The sequence below is a fragment of the Cygnus atratus genome, chromosome 3 (assembly GCF_013377495.2).
Source record: "Cygnus atratus isolate AKBS03 ecotype Queensland, Australia chromosome 3, CAtr_DNAZoo_HiC_assembly, whole genome shotgun sequence".
In the NCBI taxonomy this organism is placed as follows: Eukaryota; Metazoa; Chordata; class Aves; order Anseriformes; family Anatidae; genus Cygnus; species Cygnus atratus.
In genome coordinates this window covers 101,090,043-101,109,530 of record NC_066364.1, presented here as the reverse complement: position 1 = coordinate 101,109,530, position 19,488 = coordinate 101,090,043, and the positions used below count along the sequence as shown (strand labels likewise).

The following is a 19,488-nucleotide window of genomic DNA, read 5'->3' as shown; positions in this document are numbered from 1 at the left end:
CAAACAAAAAAATATATATCTGAACATGTAATGTAAATAAATTTTAAAAGAGGTAAGAAAGAATAAAGCTCAGGCTGCAGTATAGCTTGGCATAAAACCATCAGCAGCTGGAAATACGACGATTTAGCTAAAGTGAGATTAAATTCTGAATGCAAGGTGACCGAAGCAAGAATCCTAAATTCTAGACCTACTTGAAAACAAGCAAGAATTAAAGGAAAAAACAGGGATCTCCTAGAGTTAACTGACACTATTCCTCAACTTTTGTAAGAACCTTTCCTATGAAGTACCATATCAAGGTACTATGTGCTGCAGGTCAAGGACAGACTGTTGATGCAGAAATTGAGAAAGCTTCTCCACATACTTCCCAGTCAGATCTCATTCATTCCCCCCAGATGGGCAGTCTTCCAACCAGTATGTCTTAACATTCCAGAATGTTTCACATTATAGTTTATGATTTAAAGTGAGGGTTCATACAGTGTATATGGAACTGAATGGGTTACTTAACAAATACCCACAGTGAAGCTTCAGCCCTCATATTTATGCTTTAAGAAGTCAGTATCTAAATATAATTTTCATTTCTATAGTGGAATTGAAAACCTGACAAATTTAATTCCACAGGCTTTCCTCTATTTTTGATAATTCTACTTTAAAATGTACTTAAAAATACTCATCATAATCAGTGTAATTTTCCATATATTCACAAATATGATTTTGCAACTGTGAAATACCTGCTTTGAATCCTCCACCATTTAAAGAAAGGGGTAAACACCCCCAAAAATGACAGTGAAAAAATATTATTACTAATTCAAATAGAAAGATATCACAAAACACAGAGCAGAGATACACTGTTACACCTATAAAGTAATTTGTATTTGATGTAATTTCTGTAGTATGTAGACATTTAATACACATGCAGAAATGGCTGCCTTATTCTCTGCCATTTATTGCAGCAAATCTCTCTTAGGAAGTCATACATAATGAAAATTACTTGTTAAGGGTATGATCCTGCTAAAGCATTCAGTGCAATGACTCAAAATGGTGAAGTTGCTTACATGCTTCACCTATTTTCAGGACTGGTTTCATTCACAGAAATCAAATTGTGGTCACCAGCTCTCCAAGAGGTAAATATTTCCTCCTGTTCACACCCTTTTTCCAAATTGTCCTAGGATCCTACCAATTTTAAGTGGAGAATTAATGCAGAAAAAGACTCAATTCAATACTAATAAGCACCTCGGATAGCCCCAAGGGACTTTTGACAGGCAAACTAAAATTTTGATAATGAACTGTTTTTCTATTGAAACAAACAAGGCTGTATTCTTTCAGTGTGAACCTCATCTTTGTTTGACTGAATTAAATTTTTCAGCCAAGATTTCACTCACATAACAAGAAGTGACTCGCTTTCTAGTTTCTTTGGTAAACCATTACTTCTTTAATTATTATCAACCTTGTTCCAGTGTGATAAATTGCTAATTACTTAATACCCTAATCAGCGTTCATTCTTTGCACAGATAAACTGTGACAGCGCCATTAATTTAAATAGTAATTTCACTTAATGGCCAGAACGGCACACCAGATTTTTATGCAGCATTTTCTGAAGACTGCATCCATCACTGCAATATTCTGACATAAAGATGTCTGACGTGCACTAACTCACTTAGGGAGAGCAGATGTTGCAGAGCAGAGTTTGGTAGTAATTCCCATAGTGCATCACTTCAGCATGAATGAGCTGCAAAAGCAGAGGTAGACAATCTTCTGAAACTGCATTGCATAGCCCCTGACCTCTGCTTAATTTATCACATGTAGCACTTGACTCCTGAACCTTGACACCTCAAATGTACAATTTTAAATATGCTCCAAGAAAAACAAAATAGGGCTATGTAATATTGATGGATTGATTTGCCTTCTAAAAATTGCTTTATTCAATTGCTTAAGGATCCAGAAATTCTATAAACCTTTGCTGAATTCAACAAAGTACCAAAATACAAAATATGTGTTTGTAAATCAGCTTGAATGCGTGTGTCATGCTTTATATATTTATGTTTCATAGGCACATAGTGCGTTACAGCAAAAAGAAAATCCATGGGCTGGAAAAGACTCTTCTTGCTAACAGTGATTTCTGTCAACAATTATTTCATGTTCATCCCCAGCAACTGAAAAAATTTATAAACATAGCTGAGTGATGAATTACTAATTTAGTAAATCTGCAAAACCAATGCTTTCAAAAGGGAAAAATGAGTATTAGAAGGCTTAGCTTTTGGAGCCAGAATAAAGGATCAACAAAATACAGAGACAGTGTACATTGCAAACTACTCCAAAAATCCTTGGCTTACATTTGGGTATTGCAACTATTACAGATCAGAAACTACAACAGCACAAAGCATTATCTTTCACTGTCTGAGACAGTATAGTGGCATTTTACTAGTTTTTTTTTTTTAAAGAGAAAATCCAAGAGTGGTTTCAGCTTCCATTATCCTTTATAGACAGAAACAGACAACTTTGGATAATCACATTGCAGCAGTGGGGCTCAGGATATGTGCATACAATGGTATCGCTGCCAGCCTTTGCCAGTAGATGTCTCTATGGTCCCCCCACTAAATAAGGCCAACAAGGGGCACAAAATAAGATCCAAGAAAACAGACCAAAAAAAAAAAAAAAAAGTAATGTGAGATAGAAGACATCTACCTTGTTGCAGGACAAACTCTCTGAGAGAGGGATACAATGGCAAATTAAAATGTTCTACGATACAAGCTCTTAAAACCAACATTCAGTGCAAAAATGGTCTAGGTTCTGCAGAAACATGCTGCTTTCAGCAGAACTGATTATGCAACAAGATATGCACTTGCAGTGATTATGTTTTTTCTCATTTTTTCAAGGAACTAAAAATTGCAAACAAAAGCTTTAAATTGCTCTTACATTTTTAACTGTGGCATCTATTGCCAGCTACAAAACAGAGTTTTGGAAGCATGTCAGCTTTTGCTTAAAACCACCCCTGTTACCTCTTCCCCTTCTAGACAATGGGATCAGCTTTCCAACTACCATATTCTTGCAAAATTCTACATATCCATTTGCCAATGATAAATAAATCATGGTTTTTTTGGTTTCTTTTTTTTTTGTGAGAGTGTTTTTTTCCCCCCATCAGAATCATTATAAATAAGGGGAATAGGGAGCACATAGATTTTGTACATGGCTTGTGCGTTTTCATGATGTATTTAGCAAGGCTGAATTACTCTAAGAAATTAAGCAAAAACATATTGAGCATGATGTATATGATATGATAAGAAACCACAATTTATTCTATGCTTAATGCAGAATAATATGATCTCTTTTCAACTACGGTGTTAATTCATCTTTGAAAAATGTTTTTGTGTTCAGCTGTATGCTGGCTTACAGCATAAAGTCCGCACAGGAAATCTGTGAATGATGAAAAAGCTACTGTTTTCTTTTTTAATGGCCAAAAAAATGTCAGCATGACCCATTCTCAAGAAAAATAGTGTAAATGATAGAGTGCTATAGGCTAAACACATTTTAAAAAGAGAGGTATAAAGGTTTTTTAAATATATATATTTAAGGAAAAAAAACTGTTAAGAATACATATATACTGAAATGAAGAACATAACTTTCATCCCAAGATACCTGTATTACACTCCTACACAACTCATCTGCCCAGAGAGAGCAGTAAAAACATAAACGCTACCCCAGCAGTTCTGTTCCAACAGCATCTGTTAATTCACTCCATTTATAAAATACATATTGACAAAGACAACTGAACTGGGACCAGGGAGATTTGATTTGGTGTGAGAAAGTCAATTCAATGTGATTTTGTTAAAGGGCTCCTGCAGGCAAATAGAAGAGTTTAAGTAATAAAGTACATAAAGAGATTTTTTATGAGCCAGCCCTGTCTTGTGGCAGCCACACAATGTGCTGCTATGCAAGAGGGCCTTGCTCAGAGACATTATTGTAAGTCCTGAGTAGATGCTGTAGATCAGGCACAATTAGGGATCAGAGTGAGGGGTAGCACCATGCAAGTGGTGTGTTTCACAGCATACACTCCATGATTCACCACTGAAAGGGAGAAAACATTGCCATGGCTCCTAGTTTAGTCCTTCCTGACAGTCAACACAGAATGTGAGTACTTCGAACCTCACAGCACCTGAAGGATCTAGTAAACACAAAAAATAAGGGGAAGAGTGAGATCATTTGGGGGTAAAGGAAGAGTCTAGCCTTCAGATCTGGGGTCTTGGTTATATAGTAGGATCCTTAGTTGTACAGGAAGAGGCTCAAACTGGCACACACGTGGCAAAAGCACTGTATCACTAATCTTAGTACACCAAGCAGAACTGGTACTAAACCTTCATTATTTCCATGTTTTGAAATCGGATTCCCCTTCGGGACTGCAATTGGTTTTGAAGTCTTTTTGTCAGGCTGAGAAAGCCTAAGGCTGATGGTATATAATTTCCCCAATAAATGCAGAAAGAAAAGACACGTGAAAATACCTGAATGGGTTTTGTAATAATACCTCCAATCTCTGTCACCAGCTAGTCACAGAATGCTTTATAAGGAAGTAAAGCACATATTGTACATTTAGGCGATGCAGTAACTTGTGATATGCAAGAAATTAATAGGATACACCAGATGAATAAGGGACTAGTGCTATGGATTAAGCTTTGTTAATTTTAAATTGCAGTGGGTTTAGCCTTGTGTAGATGCACAAAGGAGGGACTTGGGCTTCCAACCAGATAGCACTGTCATCTTCAGTTCCTAGGTGACTAACTCCACATCTCCAGAGCAAATGGAAAATCCCTGCTCTAAGATGCATAGCAGCACAAGGTGAGCAAGTCTAACCTCAGCTCTACTGACTAAAAGAGGACTGGTCCAATCTTGTGACTGGAGTAATGAAAGATCAGGCACTCCCTTTGAATTTTCTGGAGTGTCTTCAGACCTTGCAGCTTTTGGACTCTGTGCAATCACCAGCTCACCATTTTGCAATCTATTGGAATAGGTGAGTGAAGTGCAACAGCATTTTAACAAAACTGGCATATGTAACTTAACTTGAAGTATCCCACTTCTGAATGGCTAATTCTACAAGAGATTTAGAAAGATCAGAACTCTTTTTTCTTGAAAAAGTCTCACTTACCTGTGAGAGGTCTATGTGCAGTCCCTTTTTCTTCATCACCACAGCAGACCAAGGCTGTGCTTATGACTTCTCCACCACAGCACTGCTGATTAAAACTGTCATGGAGTGATCCACCACAGCAGATTTGATTCCCTGACATGGAGTAAGGCATTCCCTGGCAGCAAGAGTCACCAATTCCAACTGAAACTCTGTTTTGCTCTTCGTTAGGGCAGCATACTTCACCTGTCAATTTAAGAATACAATTAAAGATTTAATGCATGTATATCTCATGAAATCCCTGAGAGGTTCTCAACTGATGGCAACAAATATTAGTCTAGGTTCACACACTATTAGTTTCATGTACAATACATTCCACAAAAAAAACGTGGAATCACTTGGTACTTTAGAATGGTATAAAAGCATATATTTATTTGTAATAATAATTGAAAAAACTTGCATTCAGGGCAAAGATTATGTAAGATATCAAAATGCAAGCGTGACAAAGACAAACCGAGAAGAGCAACAAAAATAATTTCTGTAAATATAATAATAATACAGCTGAAAACCTTTAAGTATAGGTATATCTATAGTAAAGAGAGTTTATTCTTTCTTTGGCGAAAGGGTCAGTCTATTTATTCACAGCAAAACAATCCCGTCTACTCCAACATCATTCCAAGGTTGTTTTGAAGGACTAACTCATACTGTTAAAGAGCTTTTCAGTGTCAGTCGGGACTTAATCTCCTAAAGAACTTACAAAGTAAGTGAACTTTAAAAATCCAGTATCACCATCACATTCAGTGGGGTTGGCTGCTACTTCAACAAAAACATCAACTGTTGCAGTACAGGGCTGTAGTATAAGACTGTCATTGAGACTGACACTATAATGGGTGGGCTGAGAAGGATAAACTGTTTGCCCTAGAGTATATACTGCTGATTTATTATATAAAGAACACAAAACTGACAGTAAACGGCAATAGTTTCCATTCTCTAATATCTGCACTTGGTCTGAACCAATGTTCGAACAGTTAAGGTTGTGTATTATTTTTCTGTGTTGCAGCGTCGTCTGTGGCTCAAACTGATTCAACACTTGGAAGAAATAAGAAAAACAGATCAGCTATTGAAGAGATTCCTGCCTTCCTAATTTGCAATCACCATGCCTTCAGCCCAGTGTGCTTCAGTACGTCGAGAGTTATCAAGCTGGCCAAACAACATCTGGGAAATATGCATGCTTTGAGAGTTTCCTGTATAAATAACTTTATCAAATAAAGTCAATAATAATAATGAAAAAAAAAAAAGATGAGAACAAATTTTTAGAGTATAATAGATATAATCTGTTTAGATACTTCATCATATTTTCTTGCATCCCTTAGAATCTAATTTAGTTGCTACACAGAGAAAGTATTAAAACACAGAATGAAGCTTACATCTATCGGAAATAAAACTTTTTTTTTTTTTTTTTTTTAAAGGAACTATTAGACATAAGACACAAAGGATCAGTAACCTTCTCATTAACCTCTCAAAATGGGATCCATTCCAAGCTAGGCTTGAAAACATTCTCACTCTGAAAACTACCATGCAGTCTTACCAGTTAATTGTTATCCTTATCAAAGAATGACCCACATTAACATTTAGCTTGAGGTTATTAGCATATTTATAAAAATTAGAAAGAAAAAAGTGACCAACATTGTTCATGTTGTCGCCCTTTAGAGTATGGAAACAGAGAATGCAGTAAGTATACTCAGGAAAAAAAATGTTTAAAATCATGTTCAGATATTCACTGTTTCATGCTTGTGGACTGCTGACTGAAGAACTACTTTCAGATATAAGACATTTTGTTTCATTGTACTTTTCTTTCTTGATGTAAACAACATGAAACTAGTTAACATAGACCATTGGATGGGGACAGGGGTCACAGTATAATCTTTCCATTTCAGTACATTGAGATTAATGAGGCCAGCAAAATACTCTTCTCTGGTTCTTCCATGTGATAGTATTTTCTGATGACATCATGGAAGACATTCTAATATTGTGATATATGAATTACTTTTCAAGGGATCAGAACTTGGGATGTGCTGAATGCACTGGCAAAAAATCAAGCTTTTCTGAGCCTGGGGAATGTGTGCCAGCTCATGAGTAATGAAACGATTTTAGCTCCTGACCTGACAATTGGCTACAAAGAGATATATACTCTGAGCAGAGCCCCAGGAAGGACTCTTTTCCTTTTCTTCCCCTATCCCTGCCAAAAACTCATCAACCAACAAGAAACCAAACTCTAGACAATAGCACAGAAGCAGAGGTTGGACTAAGTTCCTCAACAGTTCTGAGAATCAGACAGCATAATCAGCCTTAAGAAAGTGATAAATTTCCATCAAAGATAATACACACAGTTTGTTCTGTAACATTGGTAGAAACAAACAGTAGAAAATCCTGTCAAAAAAAGTAGAAGTGATGTAATCTGTAGTATCAACCCCAAATGCTAAGAATTGTTCCAGAGAAGAAATGGCTAGGGACAGTCACGAGGGGTCAAGTCAAGCAGAGAACTAAACTGCACCACTAAATTGCCTGATGGTGTTCCTGTTAAGCAGAACTGCCCTCCCCATTATGCAGCACTTACTGCAATTAAGTATAGTTTGGCATAAATTAGTTCTCTGGGAAATGACCCAATCATCAGGTTTTATCAATTAAGCCTCTCTTGTATAAAGTGTACTGTGTTTAGAAGACAAAGCACAATTTTCTTTGCTTATCCCACTGAACACAAGCCTAGAAGACACCTAGAAATCTTGATAAATCCCACATTTATTGCAATGTTTTCATTCTCCTCGGTTTAACAGATAGATCAACTTTGTTGTTTTGTTTCTTTCAAGCACTTGAAATGAGTTGTCTCTTACCTACTAATACCCTAGTGTAATAACCACCACAGCACTGATGTTTCGGTTGCACAGCATGTATCTGACCACCACAGCAAACCCCTGGTGAATTAAGAATAAATGGAATGTACTTGTCCTCGCAGCATTGGAAGTCAGGTTTATTGTCGTGCAGAATCCCATTACAACATACCTAAAAGTAGTTAAAAAAAAATAATAAATCAGTAAGGCAATATCTGTTAAACAGAACATAATGTGTTCTTTGACAAAACAACGTATGTGAAAAACACGTACAAAACATCCAAGTATGGACACTAATCTGACTGCAGTCAAATAAAAAAAAAACGTGGCTAAAATTCTGTGCCCTCCAGCATTATCAGACTTAAATAAACTGCTTTATATCTGACAGAATGTTGCTATTTTGCAGCCTTCAACCATACTGCACCTTAATAAAATAGTCCATTAATATGAATCATCTCCATATGCCTTGCAGGCTGTTTGAGTCTCTCAATGTGGAGTAGATTGCAATATGTAGGTCGGTTTATGTAGATAAGCCACCATCACCCTACCCTTTCCTTTCATCCCCAACTCTTATTTATTTTAGTCATTTATGAGGAGACGTCATTTGAAACCCTTACAATGAAAAATACAGTATTTCCCAATATGACCATCTGTATTTTTTCCACTTTAAAATAAGTGGAATTTTCTTCTTGTAACACTTGATCACTTATTTACGACCACTGCTCTTCAGACAATGTGATCTCAAGAGAATAATATTTATATGAGGATTTTTTTCAAAATAAAATTTACATGGAAATGAATTTTGAAAAGGCCTTTAAACTGTACACTTCTCTCTAGGTGCTGTGGAGAAAATTATAAATCTGAACAATCAAATAATTATGTGCATGCTTACTCCTGTGTAGATGGAGTGACACACTGTCCATGTAGAAAATCATATAGAACAGGTGGTAGAACTATTGTAAAAAAAGAGTAACCTTGGAGCCTACAGTCAGTGTGACTTGTATCAGCCAGAAGGATGCCTCTTATGCTTAGACAGAAAATGCAGTTGACAGTACAGCATAGATGTTGGACCAGAGTTGCTCCTTTGTTTTCTTTTGACATGGAGCACTTCCATCCTTTACAGTAACCATATTCTAAATCAGGTCAGCAAAGGAAGAAAGCATCCCTCCAGAAGTATCTTTATCTAGCTGTTTTAATTATTAGCTGACATAAATTTTTAAAAACTGTGTAATAATAGTCTCAGGACATCTAATCTATATTACATATATAACGTTAACATGAATATATACATACATGAAAAAATGACAATTAAATTCCTGAATTCATAAACAAAATCCTTCCAGCTTCTATGTGAATACACTGTGCTCGCTCGCTCTTTCTTTCTTTCTTTCTCTCTCTTTCTTTCTTTCTTTCTTTTTCTTTCTTTTTCTGTTTTGAATGGCCTTTAGTCAATCTCCCCTGAGAATATTTGGTTAGGTTCTGAAGTCACAACTTAAAACACAAAAATATGCAACCCAAAATTAACAAGGGCAGGGCAGAAGGTATTCCTCATTACATTTTGAGGTTTTATAGCCTTATATTAGCCTTTGAATTGTTACATAGTTCTGTGCTTTTCCAGCACACTTTCTCATTTAGCATCTGTGTTTTAGACTACTGATGGAGTTGAATTTTATCATTTTCTGTTCAGGAATTTTGAGCCTCTGCAGGTCCCATTATATTATTTTGCTGTCTACCATGCCACTGGTAATATAACCCAATCTATGAATTTAATTAACCCACTGTTCTTTCTTCCAGATCATTAGTTAAGATGTCAAATAAAACTCAGCTTTACACCTCTCCTTTCTATCTTTTGGATTTCATTGATCTCATTTTTTAAGACTGGCACACACTCCAGACTGAGTTTTTTGTCACTTACAATTGGCTCCAAAGTACCTAGAAGATTAGCTGTTCTCTCTATATTTCCAAGTAGTTTAAAGACACTCTTAACAATATCAAATCAAGTACTGTCATGCCACTGTCCTCAGAATAGACCACGTTTAGCAACAATTCTTGATACTTGTAAAGTATCTCTGCTTTTTTACTGCATCCTTAGCTCAAGACACCAGAGCCAGTAAAAGCTGTGCCTGCCTGTACAAAAGGAGGCCAAATATATGTTTCTCACATATTCTTGGTCCCAATTTTTGTGCTCTTTGGGACTGTGTTTCCCTCTGCGATCTGTTTAGCCCAGTTTCTCTGCTTCTTTTCACGGATTTCATTTGTCATCCCTGTCCTGTTTCCCTCTTTTCAGTGATGTGCACCACTCAACTTTCCCCCCAAAACAGTTTTTCCATCTTTACAGATGAAGAAACCTGCACATTGTTGGCACTACCCTGGCTCAAATGCTTGAGCAGCCATTTTAATTTCCATGTGAGGGTTCCAGTTTTCTCTTATGAATCCTTAGCAGAAACAGCTGCCCCGCTTATTTCACACTGGAGGGGCCACTTCAAGTGCTAACTCCAAAGGACTCTGATTGGAACATTATTTGCTATATTGTATTATTGTTGTTCTCCCTTCTTTTCCCCCTGAATTTCCTCAAAAAAATCCCCAGACGAATACCCACGTATATTCCAATAGTTTCTGCAGCTTCTTTTCCTTGCTAGAAATTATTTAAGATCTTCAGCATTTCTCAATACCCTCCAGACAGCTTCTAAAAAGAGGTCCAGTCTGCTTTAAAGTACATTCAGACTCTGATTTGGCATTACCAATTGATATAGTTGGTGCTATTATTACGTAGCTCCGTAATATCCTCTGCAGTCAGCTGTAAATTGTTAAATAACACTTTTTTGGCAGTCCTCTAAAGATAGTCAGTTTCTGTTTGCATTGATATTCATCCCAAGGATCCTGTATTATCAGTCCATAAAATAAAATTAATTCAAGTAATGCTAAAATTATGTCATAAGTAAAGAAGAAAAGCAGATGGATTGAAAGTTATAGTGGCAAAAGGTTATTATTATCTCATCCTCTTAGATCTCAAAATGACAGTCCCAACTGGATGGCGTAACTCTGTACATGGAAGCAGAACCTTTGTAGCAATCAGATACAGCAACACCAACATTTTAGGCAGGTCTGAGATCTCTCTCTCTCATACACAGGGTTGAATGCTTGACGTATACTTGCTAACCAGAAAATCTCTATTATCCATGGAGATGAAACAAGATGCTCATCTTGAGCTATCATGGGAGCCCTTAAAAATATTGGTAGACTGAGTTACTCACAAATCAATCCTATAGCTATCCTGCCATCTAAGCACACAAAGGGACTGTGACCCAGGAGCACAGGGACTGAGCAGGGCTTGGCATAAAGAAAGGCTTATTAGGATAGCTGAGAAAAGTCCATTCAACCAAGACTGTAGTGCAGAGTAACTAGATATCAAATCTGGCAGGCAGTATTACATTTTTTTTTTCTCTTTTTTTTTCTTCCAATTTTTAAAAATACTCCAAACTTAACTATGCAACTCAGTTTTAATTTAATTTTAATTTTAAATCGTGTCATCCCTGATCCCTCTGCTTGCTGAAGACTTTGCTGAAGGATATTATCTGGTTTTATGGACACATGCCAGTTGAGCAAGGACTGATTTACTCAAATAAACAGATGTGCAAGGCAGCCATGTTTATCCTTCTTGTCAAACGCTTGCTGCCAAAGCCACTTTGTGAAATAGCAATTCACAAAACACTCTAAGGAATTCCTATTAGCTACTAGAGTTCATTAAAAATTTCTGCCTGTGGAGCAAACACCAGAGTAATGATTGACCCATCATGTTCTCATGTGAGAGGGAATATTTTAAATTAGCAAAGCTCATTCTTTTTTACTTAAATTATCCCAGAATCTATATAAACACCCTTTCTTGCTAAGTATACATATTTATTCATTTCTCAAACTGCTGTGCTCTTTTAGTAATTGGTACAGCCTTAGATCAAAAATCCCTGAGCATAAACGACTGTTATTCTGTTACGAATCATTAAATATTATCTTACTAAGATGAGTTTCATTTGATGTCTTTCAGGTGTGTTACCATGCACAGTATATATGAAGTGTTATCTTTTTAAAGGTTCTTTAAGCCTGAAAGAACATGAAAAGACTTTTCAAAAAATTACTAGCATTAATAGTAATTTTTACATAAATATTGATTATCCTTCATCGGTGTTTAGATGTGTTCATTTTCGCTCCTGAAATCATGTTTGTTCAGATAGCTATCTAGCCACTGTTTTGCTTCTCCTGTCCTTAAAGAGAAAAGTTTTTAAGAAATGACGTGTTAATTATGAGTGAAAGGATAAGCCTGTAGTTCATAGTTATGTTTGATTAATTCATTAACTGCAGATTTGTACAGCTTGTTGCTACTATAAAAAGTACCAAAGCTTAATAACATCTTCAGTCAGGACCCTTTTAACTGCTGATGTTCACACCCAGGATCCATTGTGTATGGAAATAATTAGCCTTTACGTCACTATTTTAATTACACTCTTACTGTACCTGTCTCATTATTTTCAGTGCTCACCTCGGGATGCCAGTAACAACAGAAGGACAGTTTGGCAGCTACACGGACAAGAAAGGAATGCCTTCCCCACCGTACTCACATTATGCTCTCTAATGGGTGAAGCTGGAGTATATTCTCTTGTTAATGGAAGCAAATCTCTACAGATTGTGTGCTATGTGCTCTGTAAGCTGATGTTTGTTTTTAGATTTCAAATATGAATAGAGTTATGGATCACACCCTACTGAAAAGAGAAAGGAAAAGACTGACAATTTTGGCAGCTTGGGAACACTCAAGCAGCATAGACCTATTACTGCAAAAGGCAGCCGTAGGACATAGGGACCCTCCTGACAGTAAACAAAAGACTGTATTCTCAGCTTTTCTGAAATATTTCACAGAAAAACCTTTTACAATTATTTCTGCACCCAAAAAGTGTAAATCCATTCAAGTCTGATTACAAACACCAGGGTAAGGATACCAGCCAGGGCATTTTATTAGATATTGTTATAATAATTAAGATCTGTAACATTGAAGTAGAACAATGGCTAGCAACTGGGAACAAGAAGTACAGATCTGATGCAAAGTTTATTTAGGATAATAGGAATCTTTTCTCATCTTCATTAGGCTTAATATCAAAGTCCATAGGAGCCCATGAATGTGCATGTACACGTCCCTTGTAGTGAAAAGGTCATTTGCTCTTTCAGAGATTCCCAAGGTAGCTCTGAGCAAGTTGGTTTATTTACACGGTAGAATGTTTTGTGGAGATACTAACTTGGATCCTAACTGGAGCACACACGTTAGTACAACACTTTGCCCAGCTAATTAGCACTGCCTTTCTGATATAACTGTGCTACTTAGCTGGACCAAATTCAGCCAATGTTTGCTGTAGAGTCTCTGCACCCCTCTCTGCTGCACAGTGAAAACACACCCTCGTATTCCTATTATTGAAATTCTTTTTTTTTTTTTTTTTTTTTTGAGGGGGAGTGTATTACTGAATACTGGTTTATGAAGGGGGAGGGGATTATATTTTGGTGATCTGTTACGTAGATAAAAAACGATAACAAATCCCTCTTTTTCTGCAGTGCCTTATAATAACAAGCTGATGCTGCCAAATTCCATCCATGAATCCATATGAAATATTAACAAACAACCCAAGACACACCTTCAAATTATTTATTTAATAAAAGGCCTAGTTTTGCTCTCACTTTATACTCCTGGATTCAAGCAAATCGTAAAGGGGCAATTAGACCTATTGTGTCTTCTACACAAATGAGGTGTTTTTACCCTGCTACGCAGCTGAGCTCCACCACAACCATTCTCTCACTCCCCTTTCTCAAAGGGAAAGGGGGAAAAATACAGTGGAAAGGACTCAAGTCTTATGATATAAGGACAGGGAGATCACTCAACAATTATCATCACGGGCAAAACAGATTCACATAGGGAGATTAATATCATTTATTGCCTATTACTAACAGACTAGAACAGTGAGGAACTAAAAGCAAACTAAAAACACTTTCCCCCCCATCCACCACCTTTTATGTCCTCCCCATGAATGGCGCAGGGAAACCGGGAATGGGGGCTGCGGTCAGTCCCTAATGCTTCGTCTCCGCTGCTCCTTCACGGTCACTCCCTGCCCCTGCTCCCCATGGGGTCCCTCCCACGGGATGCCGTCCTTTCCGAACTGAGCCTGCGGGGGCTGCCCACAGGCAGCAGCTCTTCAAGAACTGCTCCCACATGGCTCCGTACCATGGGGTCCATCCCCCAGGAGCAAACTGCTCCAGCACGGGTCCCCCACGGGCAGCAGCTCCCCCCAGACCCCCTGCTCCTGCGTGGGCTCCTCTCCATGGGCTGCAGCTCTGGCCAGCACCTGCTTCTGTGGGGGCTCTCCGTGGGCCGTAGCCTCCTCCAGGCCACATCCACCTGCTCTACCGGGGGCTCCTCCACGGGCTGCAGCGTGGAGATCTGCTCCATGTGGGACCCGTGGGCTGCAGGGGGACAGCCTGCTCCACCAGGGGCCTCTCCACAGCCCGCAGGGGAACTTCTGCTGTGTGCCTTGAGCACCTCCTGCCCTCCTTCTACACTGACCTTGGGGGTTGCAGGGCTGGTTCTCACTCCTCTCCTCTCCCAGCTGCTGTGGCACAGCAATTTTTTCACTTTCTTAGATCTGCTCTCGTGTAGGTCCAACCAGTGTTTCTCATTGGCTTGGCTCTGGCCAGCAGTGGCTCCCTTTTGGGGCCAGCTGGAGCTGGCGCTGATCTGACATGGGGCATCTTCTGGGCTCTGCTCACAAAGGCCACCCCAGAGGACCCCTGCTACCAAAACCTTGCCACATAAATGCAATAAAACAAGATGAAATAAACGAATGGAGGAAAATGACAATCTCCTTTATGAGAACTTCACTACTGATTTGTCTATTGGAACTATGTACATACATCTTACCTGCTTTCACTGACTGGTCTACCATCAAATTTGATATGTATGGAAAGAATATCTATGGGGAAGGATGTTTACATATGTAATGAAACTGAATAACAGGCTAAACAAATAACAAGCATTTCCGTTTGTTTGTTTTCCCAACAGTAATTATTACACCTCACAGAGTACTATAAAGGCAAGAGAAGTTATTCTGTTTTAATGGACTATCAACTCTCAGTTGTTCTGAGTTGGATAGAACTCTCAGAGTTCTCCATTTAGTAGGAGAGAAGAAGTTATGAATTTGGTAGCTTCAAATCTAGCCGTTTCCAAGAGGATATGTTCCAATCACAAAATGCACCATAACAATTAAAGGTAGTGCAACTTGTTGGCACCTCCCAGAGGGAAGCATAATACAGGTTTGCAGTGGTATTATCATTCCTAGTGGAGATTGTCATCTTTACAAGTCAGAACTGAGCTGTACTAGTGGATTAGAAAAATGGTGTCACTTCTGCTCAAGAGAAAAATGCAGGACTTCAGCCTCCTTGGCTGAACACAAACAAGTAAAGAACAAAATGAAGAAACACCAGTAAAGCACCGTCTTATCCAGAGAGATGTAGTAAAGCACCCTCTTATCCAGAGAGATGCAGTATTGTATTCTTAAATATGTCCCATTCTGATAAGCTTTTAATACACTTGATTGTTAATTTTCATAGACTGCTGAGATGGCTTCATTTTACCTACAAAATTTTTGCACCCCTGCAAGCAAACTTGAAAGTGCAATTCATTGTGTCAGGAATTTTGTACATTTGCAAAAGGGTTGGGGACTGAGATCTTTGTATTTCAGATTTTTTATTTTTTTTCCTGTGCCAAACAAAAGATACCTGCTTATTGCTCTTGATCTGAACATTACTTTAACTTTAAGTGGCATCTTTACATTTGATATATCATTATATCATTTGGTATATCAGTGTTGCTTTTCTTCACTACTCCAGTAGACTGTTGAATCTAAAGTCCACATATACTAGCATAAATACTTGAGCATTATAGCTGGCATAGAGTGAATGCTGTCCCTGTCCCAGACTAGTGTAAAAGGAACAAGGGTATGTCAGAAGCTCTGTAGAAATCTGTTACAGATGTTTTAGATTACTGGTGGGTACACGGAACAAACCAGGGAAAGCATCAGGAGGGGAATTTTAATCATCACCCACAAAAACTACTGCCATGTCATCTTATGTATGAGTGCTTCAGTTTCCTGTGGACCTTCAAGTCTGCTGCCTAACCAAGTAGCACCCACTACTAACCCCTGTCTCTGACTACTAGGTGCAAATAACAAACAGATAAATATCTCTTTGTACTTCCTCATTGTTGTATGAGTATAGTGGTATTCCATTACATCACTGCACAATTAAGAGTCAGAAATTGTTAAAGTTCGTGATGTGTTTAGAGAATACAAAGACCATTATAGCAAAACGATATTCAATCTACTGGAAAAAAATAGAAAGTCAAGAAACCATAAAAATAGATGGACACTCTCTAAAGCTGAAAGTTACCAAAAGTTTGCACAAAGATTGAAAAAGTAAAAAAGGAGAAAAAAAACTTCTAAAATTAATCTAATACAAACTCATACACATGCCAAGAGGTCTATTAAAAAGTCTACCAAGCTAAAAAACATGAAATAATTAAATTTACCTTTTAGAACAAGACTCCCTGTAATTCACTTGAAAGGTTTCAGAAACACATGTAGCACAGCATTGCTTTCAAGGGAACTCAAAAGCTAAGGCTTTATTGGCTGGAATAATTTATATTTTGACTTGAACCTCTCAAATAACTCACTTCCTTAATTACTGTCTTGTCTGACAGGAAATCTTGTGAATACATATCGTTTGCCTTGGTCACGGAGCATATGATGATACTTTTGACAAATAGGGACACTATTTCATTACATTAAATCTTACTTTCAAACTAAGAGTTTTCTACCTCATTTGTCAATAAAAACCATTACGGACTCCTGCTACGCTATTGATCCTACTCCTAAACAGGAACTAATATGAAGATTAACCTGAAAATAGCCATAATTTAAAAATACATCTGACAAATCACAATGGATCTCATTCAGGGCTGCTCATCATTGTCATGTAACAACCACCCACTTGTAGCTGAATCTAAATAGATTTTCTGTACAGAAGAATTTAGTCATTCAGCCAAGGAAGAATTTGAGGGGGGAAAAAAATCATTTTAATGACCATTATTTGCCATGCAGGGTTTTAGGAATAATTCCTCACACAGAGAGAAGCTTTGTAGTTTTACTAGTGTTTTTGAAATTCTGCATATGCCTGGAAACTTTTCTATGGCCTTTATGTGATCCAGTGTGACCACTTTTTGCCAAAGGAACCATACAAAGTACTACCACGTGCTCCACAGGTACCTGAATATTAGAGCTGACAAAGAATCTCCTTTAGCAGTTTACAGTGTGTAAACTGTATGGCATGAAGATGAGCAAAACTTATTGTTCCAAGTGGGAGGCAAATATACATACAAAGCTCTATGTATCTATATACCCACCATGTAATTTAGCACAATGGGATTGGATCAGTAGATCTAATAATTTGGTACTGAGATTCCTCACATCTCCTACATATGATTTGTGAGATTTACTTGGGATCAGATAGAGCCTCATTCCTTGGGATGAACACCTACACAATGCATATGAATCAAAGCTTTCTGAAGGGAAGAAACTTTGGATGCATGCTTGTGACGTGAGGTGGTCCACAGACTGGTTGGAATCCTGATGTCCCCATCTAGACCTGGAGTACATTTGGGAGTTTTCGGAAGCACACATTCTGGCTTAGCTTCCTCTGCAGGGAATTTAGTTTGTACTTATTAAAAAACACCTTGAAACTGAACCCATGTGCAGTAAACGAAAACAAGCAGGGGATTTGCTTCGAAATTGTACTGTTGCTTCAAACTGAAGTGTTAATCTAAGACAATAATAAATACTAACCAGTTCATTTCTTCTGAAAGGAGGAATAAAGTCAACAGTCTCACTTGTCAGCAGCTGTCTGACAAAATGTTGCTAGAGATTTTTGCACAGCTGTCCCCATATTAAGCTCAAATATCCTCATATGATTTAAAAATATTTCAAGACATGTATCAGAGCCTCATATTTAAAATGTTGAAAGAAGCAAAATCTTCACTTCCCTTCCTCTGACAACTAAGGAGGTTTGGTTTACACACTTATTTCTAAAAGAACAATTCTTATATCACTAACTTAAAAATAAACATGTACCTTCAGCTCTGTATGATAACACTCTTCTCCACAGATATTTTCATGCTTCTTACATTCTAGAGGGATGCACATTCTATTACTTTTGCTGCTCCCTGCTGCTGGGGTACACCTCTTCAATGCTTTACGTAAGAGATCATATCCTAGAATAATGCCATTTGGCTGTCTCGGCGATACCCAGTTGATTTGAAGAGATCTACAATAAGCAGAAAATTAACATCTGTTAAATTATTTAAAGTATTTATGTTTCTGGATATAATTACATTAAATGATTAGCATATAGTAGTTCCACATTATATTAGTTCACATGGAATGAAGTATTTCAAGTATCCTAAATATCCCTCTAGATGGTGAATTTCACAGCTTCTTTAATAAAACCAAAAGGTGTAAAGTTTGAAAAAAGTATCAATATTTGATAAAAACTCTGGGAAAATGAATCACACACATAATCAAAGTCCTTAAAGACTGTAATCAAAGTCTTTCTATTTAAAAGAAATCACGTTCGTGCTTCTGAAAACTTTTGTATAATTTTTTTCTAGCATTTCAACCATTGCAGTTCAGTGGTAGGTGAAAGGATTCAGCATGCTTTCTTGGTGCTGTAGCTAAGTTCTATTGATAAGGCTGGAGGGATCATTCCATCCTCAAACAGGATCCTGGTGGAGGACAGGCAGCTGGGGGACAAAGGACCAACCCCACACTGCAAGCTGTAGCCAGTGCAGCTTGCTCACATTCAGTCACCATTTAGAATAGATTTGCATTCATCTTGCCTTTTCCCTGCTTTTAAAAATATAATGCAAAAAAACACATGTTCCTTTGAAATTTGTTCTTCAACACATAATTAATAGAAAATAAGAATTAATAACAACATCGTTAAACAGTATACTTAAATATTTTTGTTGACAAAATTAGAAGTAAAAAATGCAAGTGTTTTACATAATTCTGACTCAGTGCAAAAGCATGACTGCAGCTGTCCACAAAAGACTGTCTGTAAGAATCCTGTTCTTGATTTCAAGTTTGATATTAGGCTATCATCAGTTTAAGGAAGAAAGTATCTTAAGGGAAAAGCTGTGTTAAACTTTAGTATGCTTGTCACTACTAAAAATGTGCAGGTGTTGGCTTCAAAATCTCACTTAAAATTACAATATATGTCTCAAAGGGACATTTGAGATGGAAATTTGCTCTTTTATCATGTACACATTTTACATGGAAAAGTTCATTTATTGCATAATCACTCTGCAATGTTGCGTAAGACATTAATTTCTTACTATGACTTTCTTCAGCT

The 19,488-nt window shown here is 37.5% G+C and overlaps 1 protein-coding gene across 1 annotated transcript in view; it reads right to left on the bottom strand.

The window, feature by feature from the left end:
* USH2A (usherin) overlaps window positions 1-19,488 on the bottom strand; it is a 422,856-nt gene that overhangs the window by 81,806 nt on the left and 321,562 nt on the right. Inside the window, 3 exon segments of the mRNA XM_050709829.1 lie at window positions 5,135-5,356; window positions 8,002-8,170; window positions 18,210-18,402. Of these exon segments, the coding sequence (XP_050565786.1) occupies window positions 5,135-5,356; window positions 8,002-8,170; window positions 18,210-18,402 (584 nt within the window).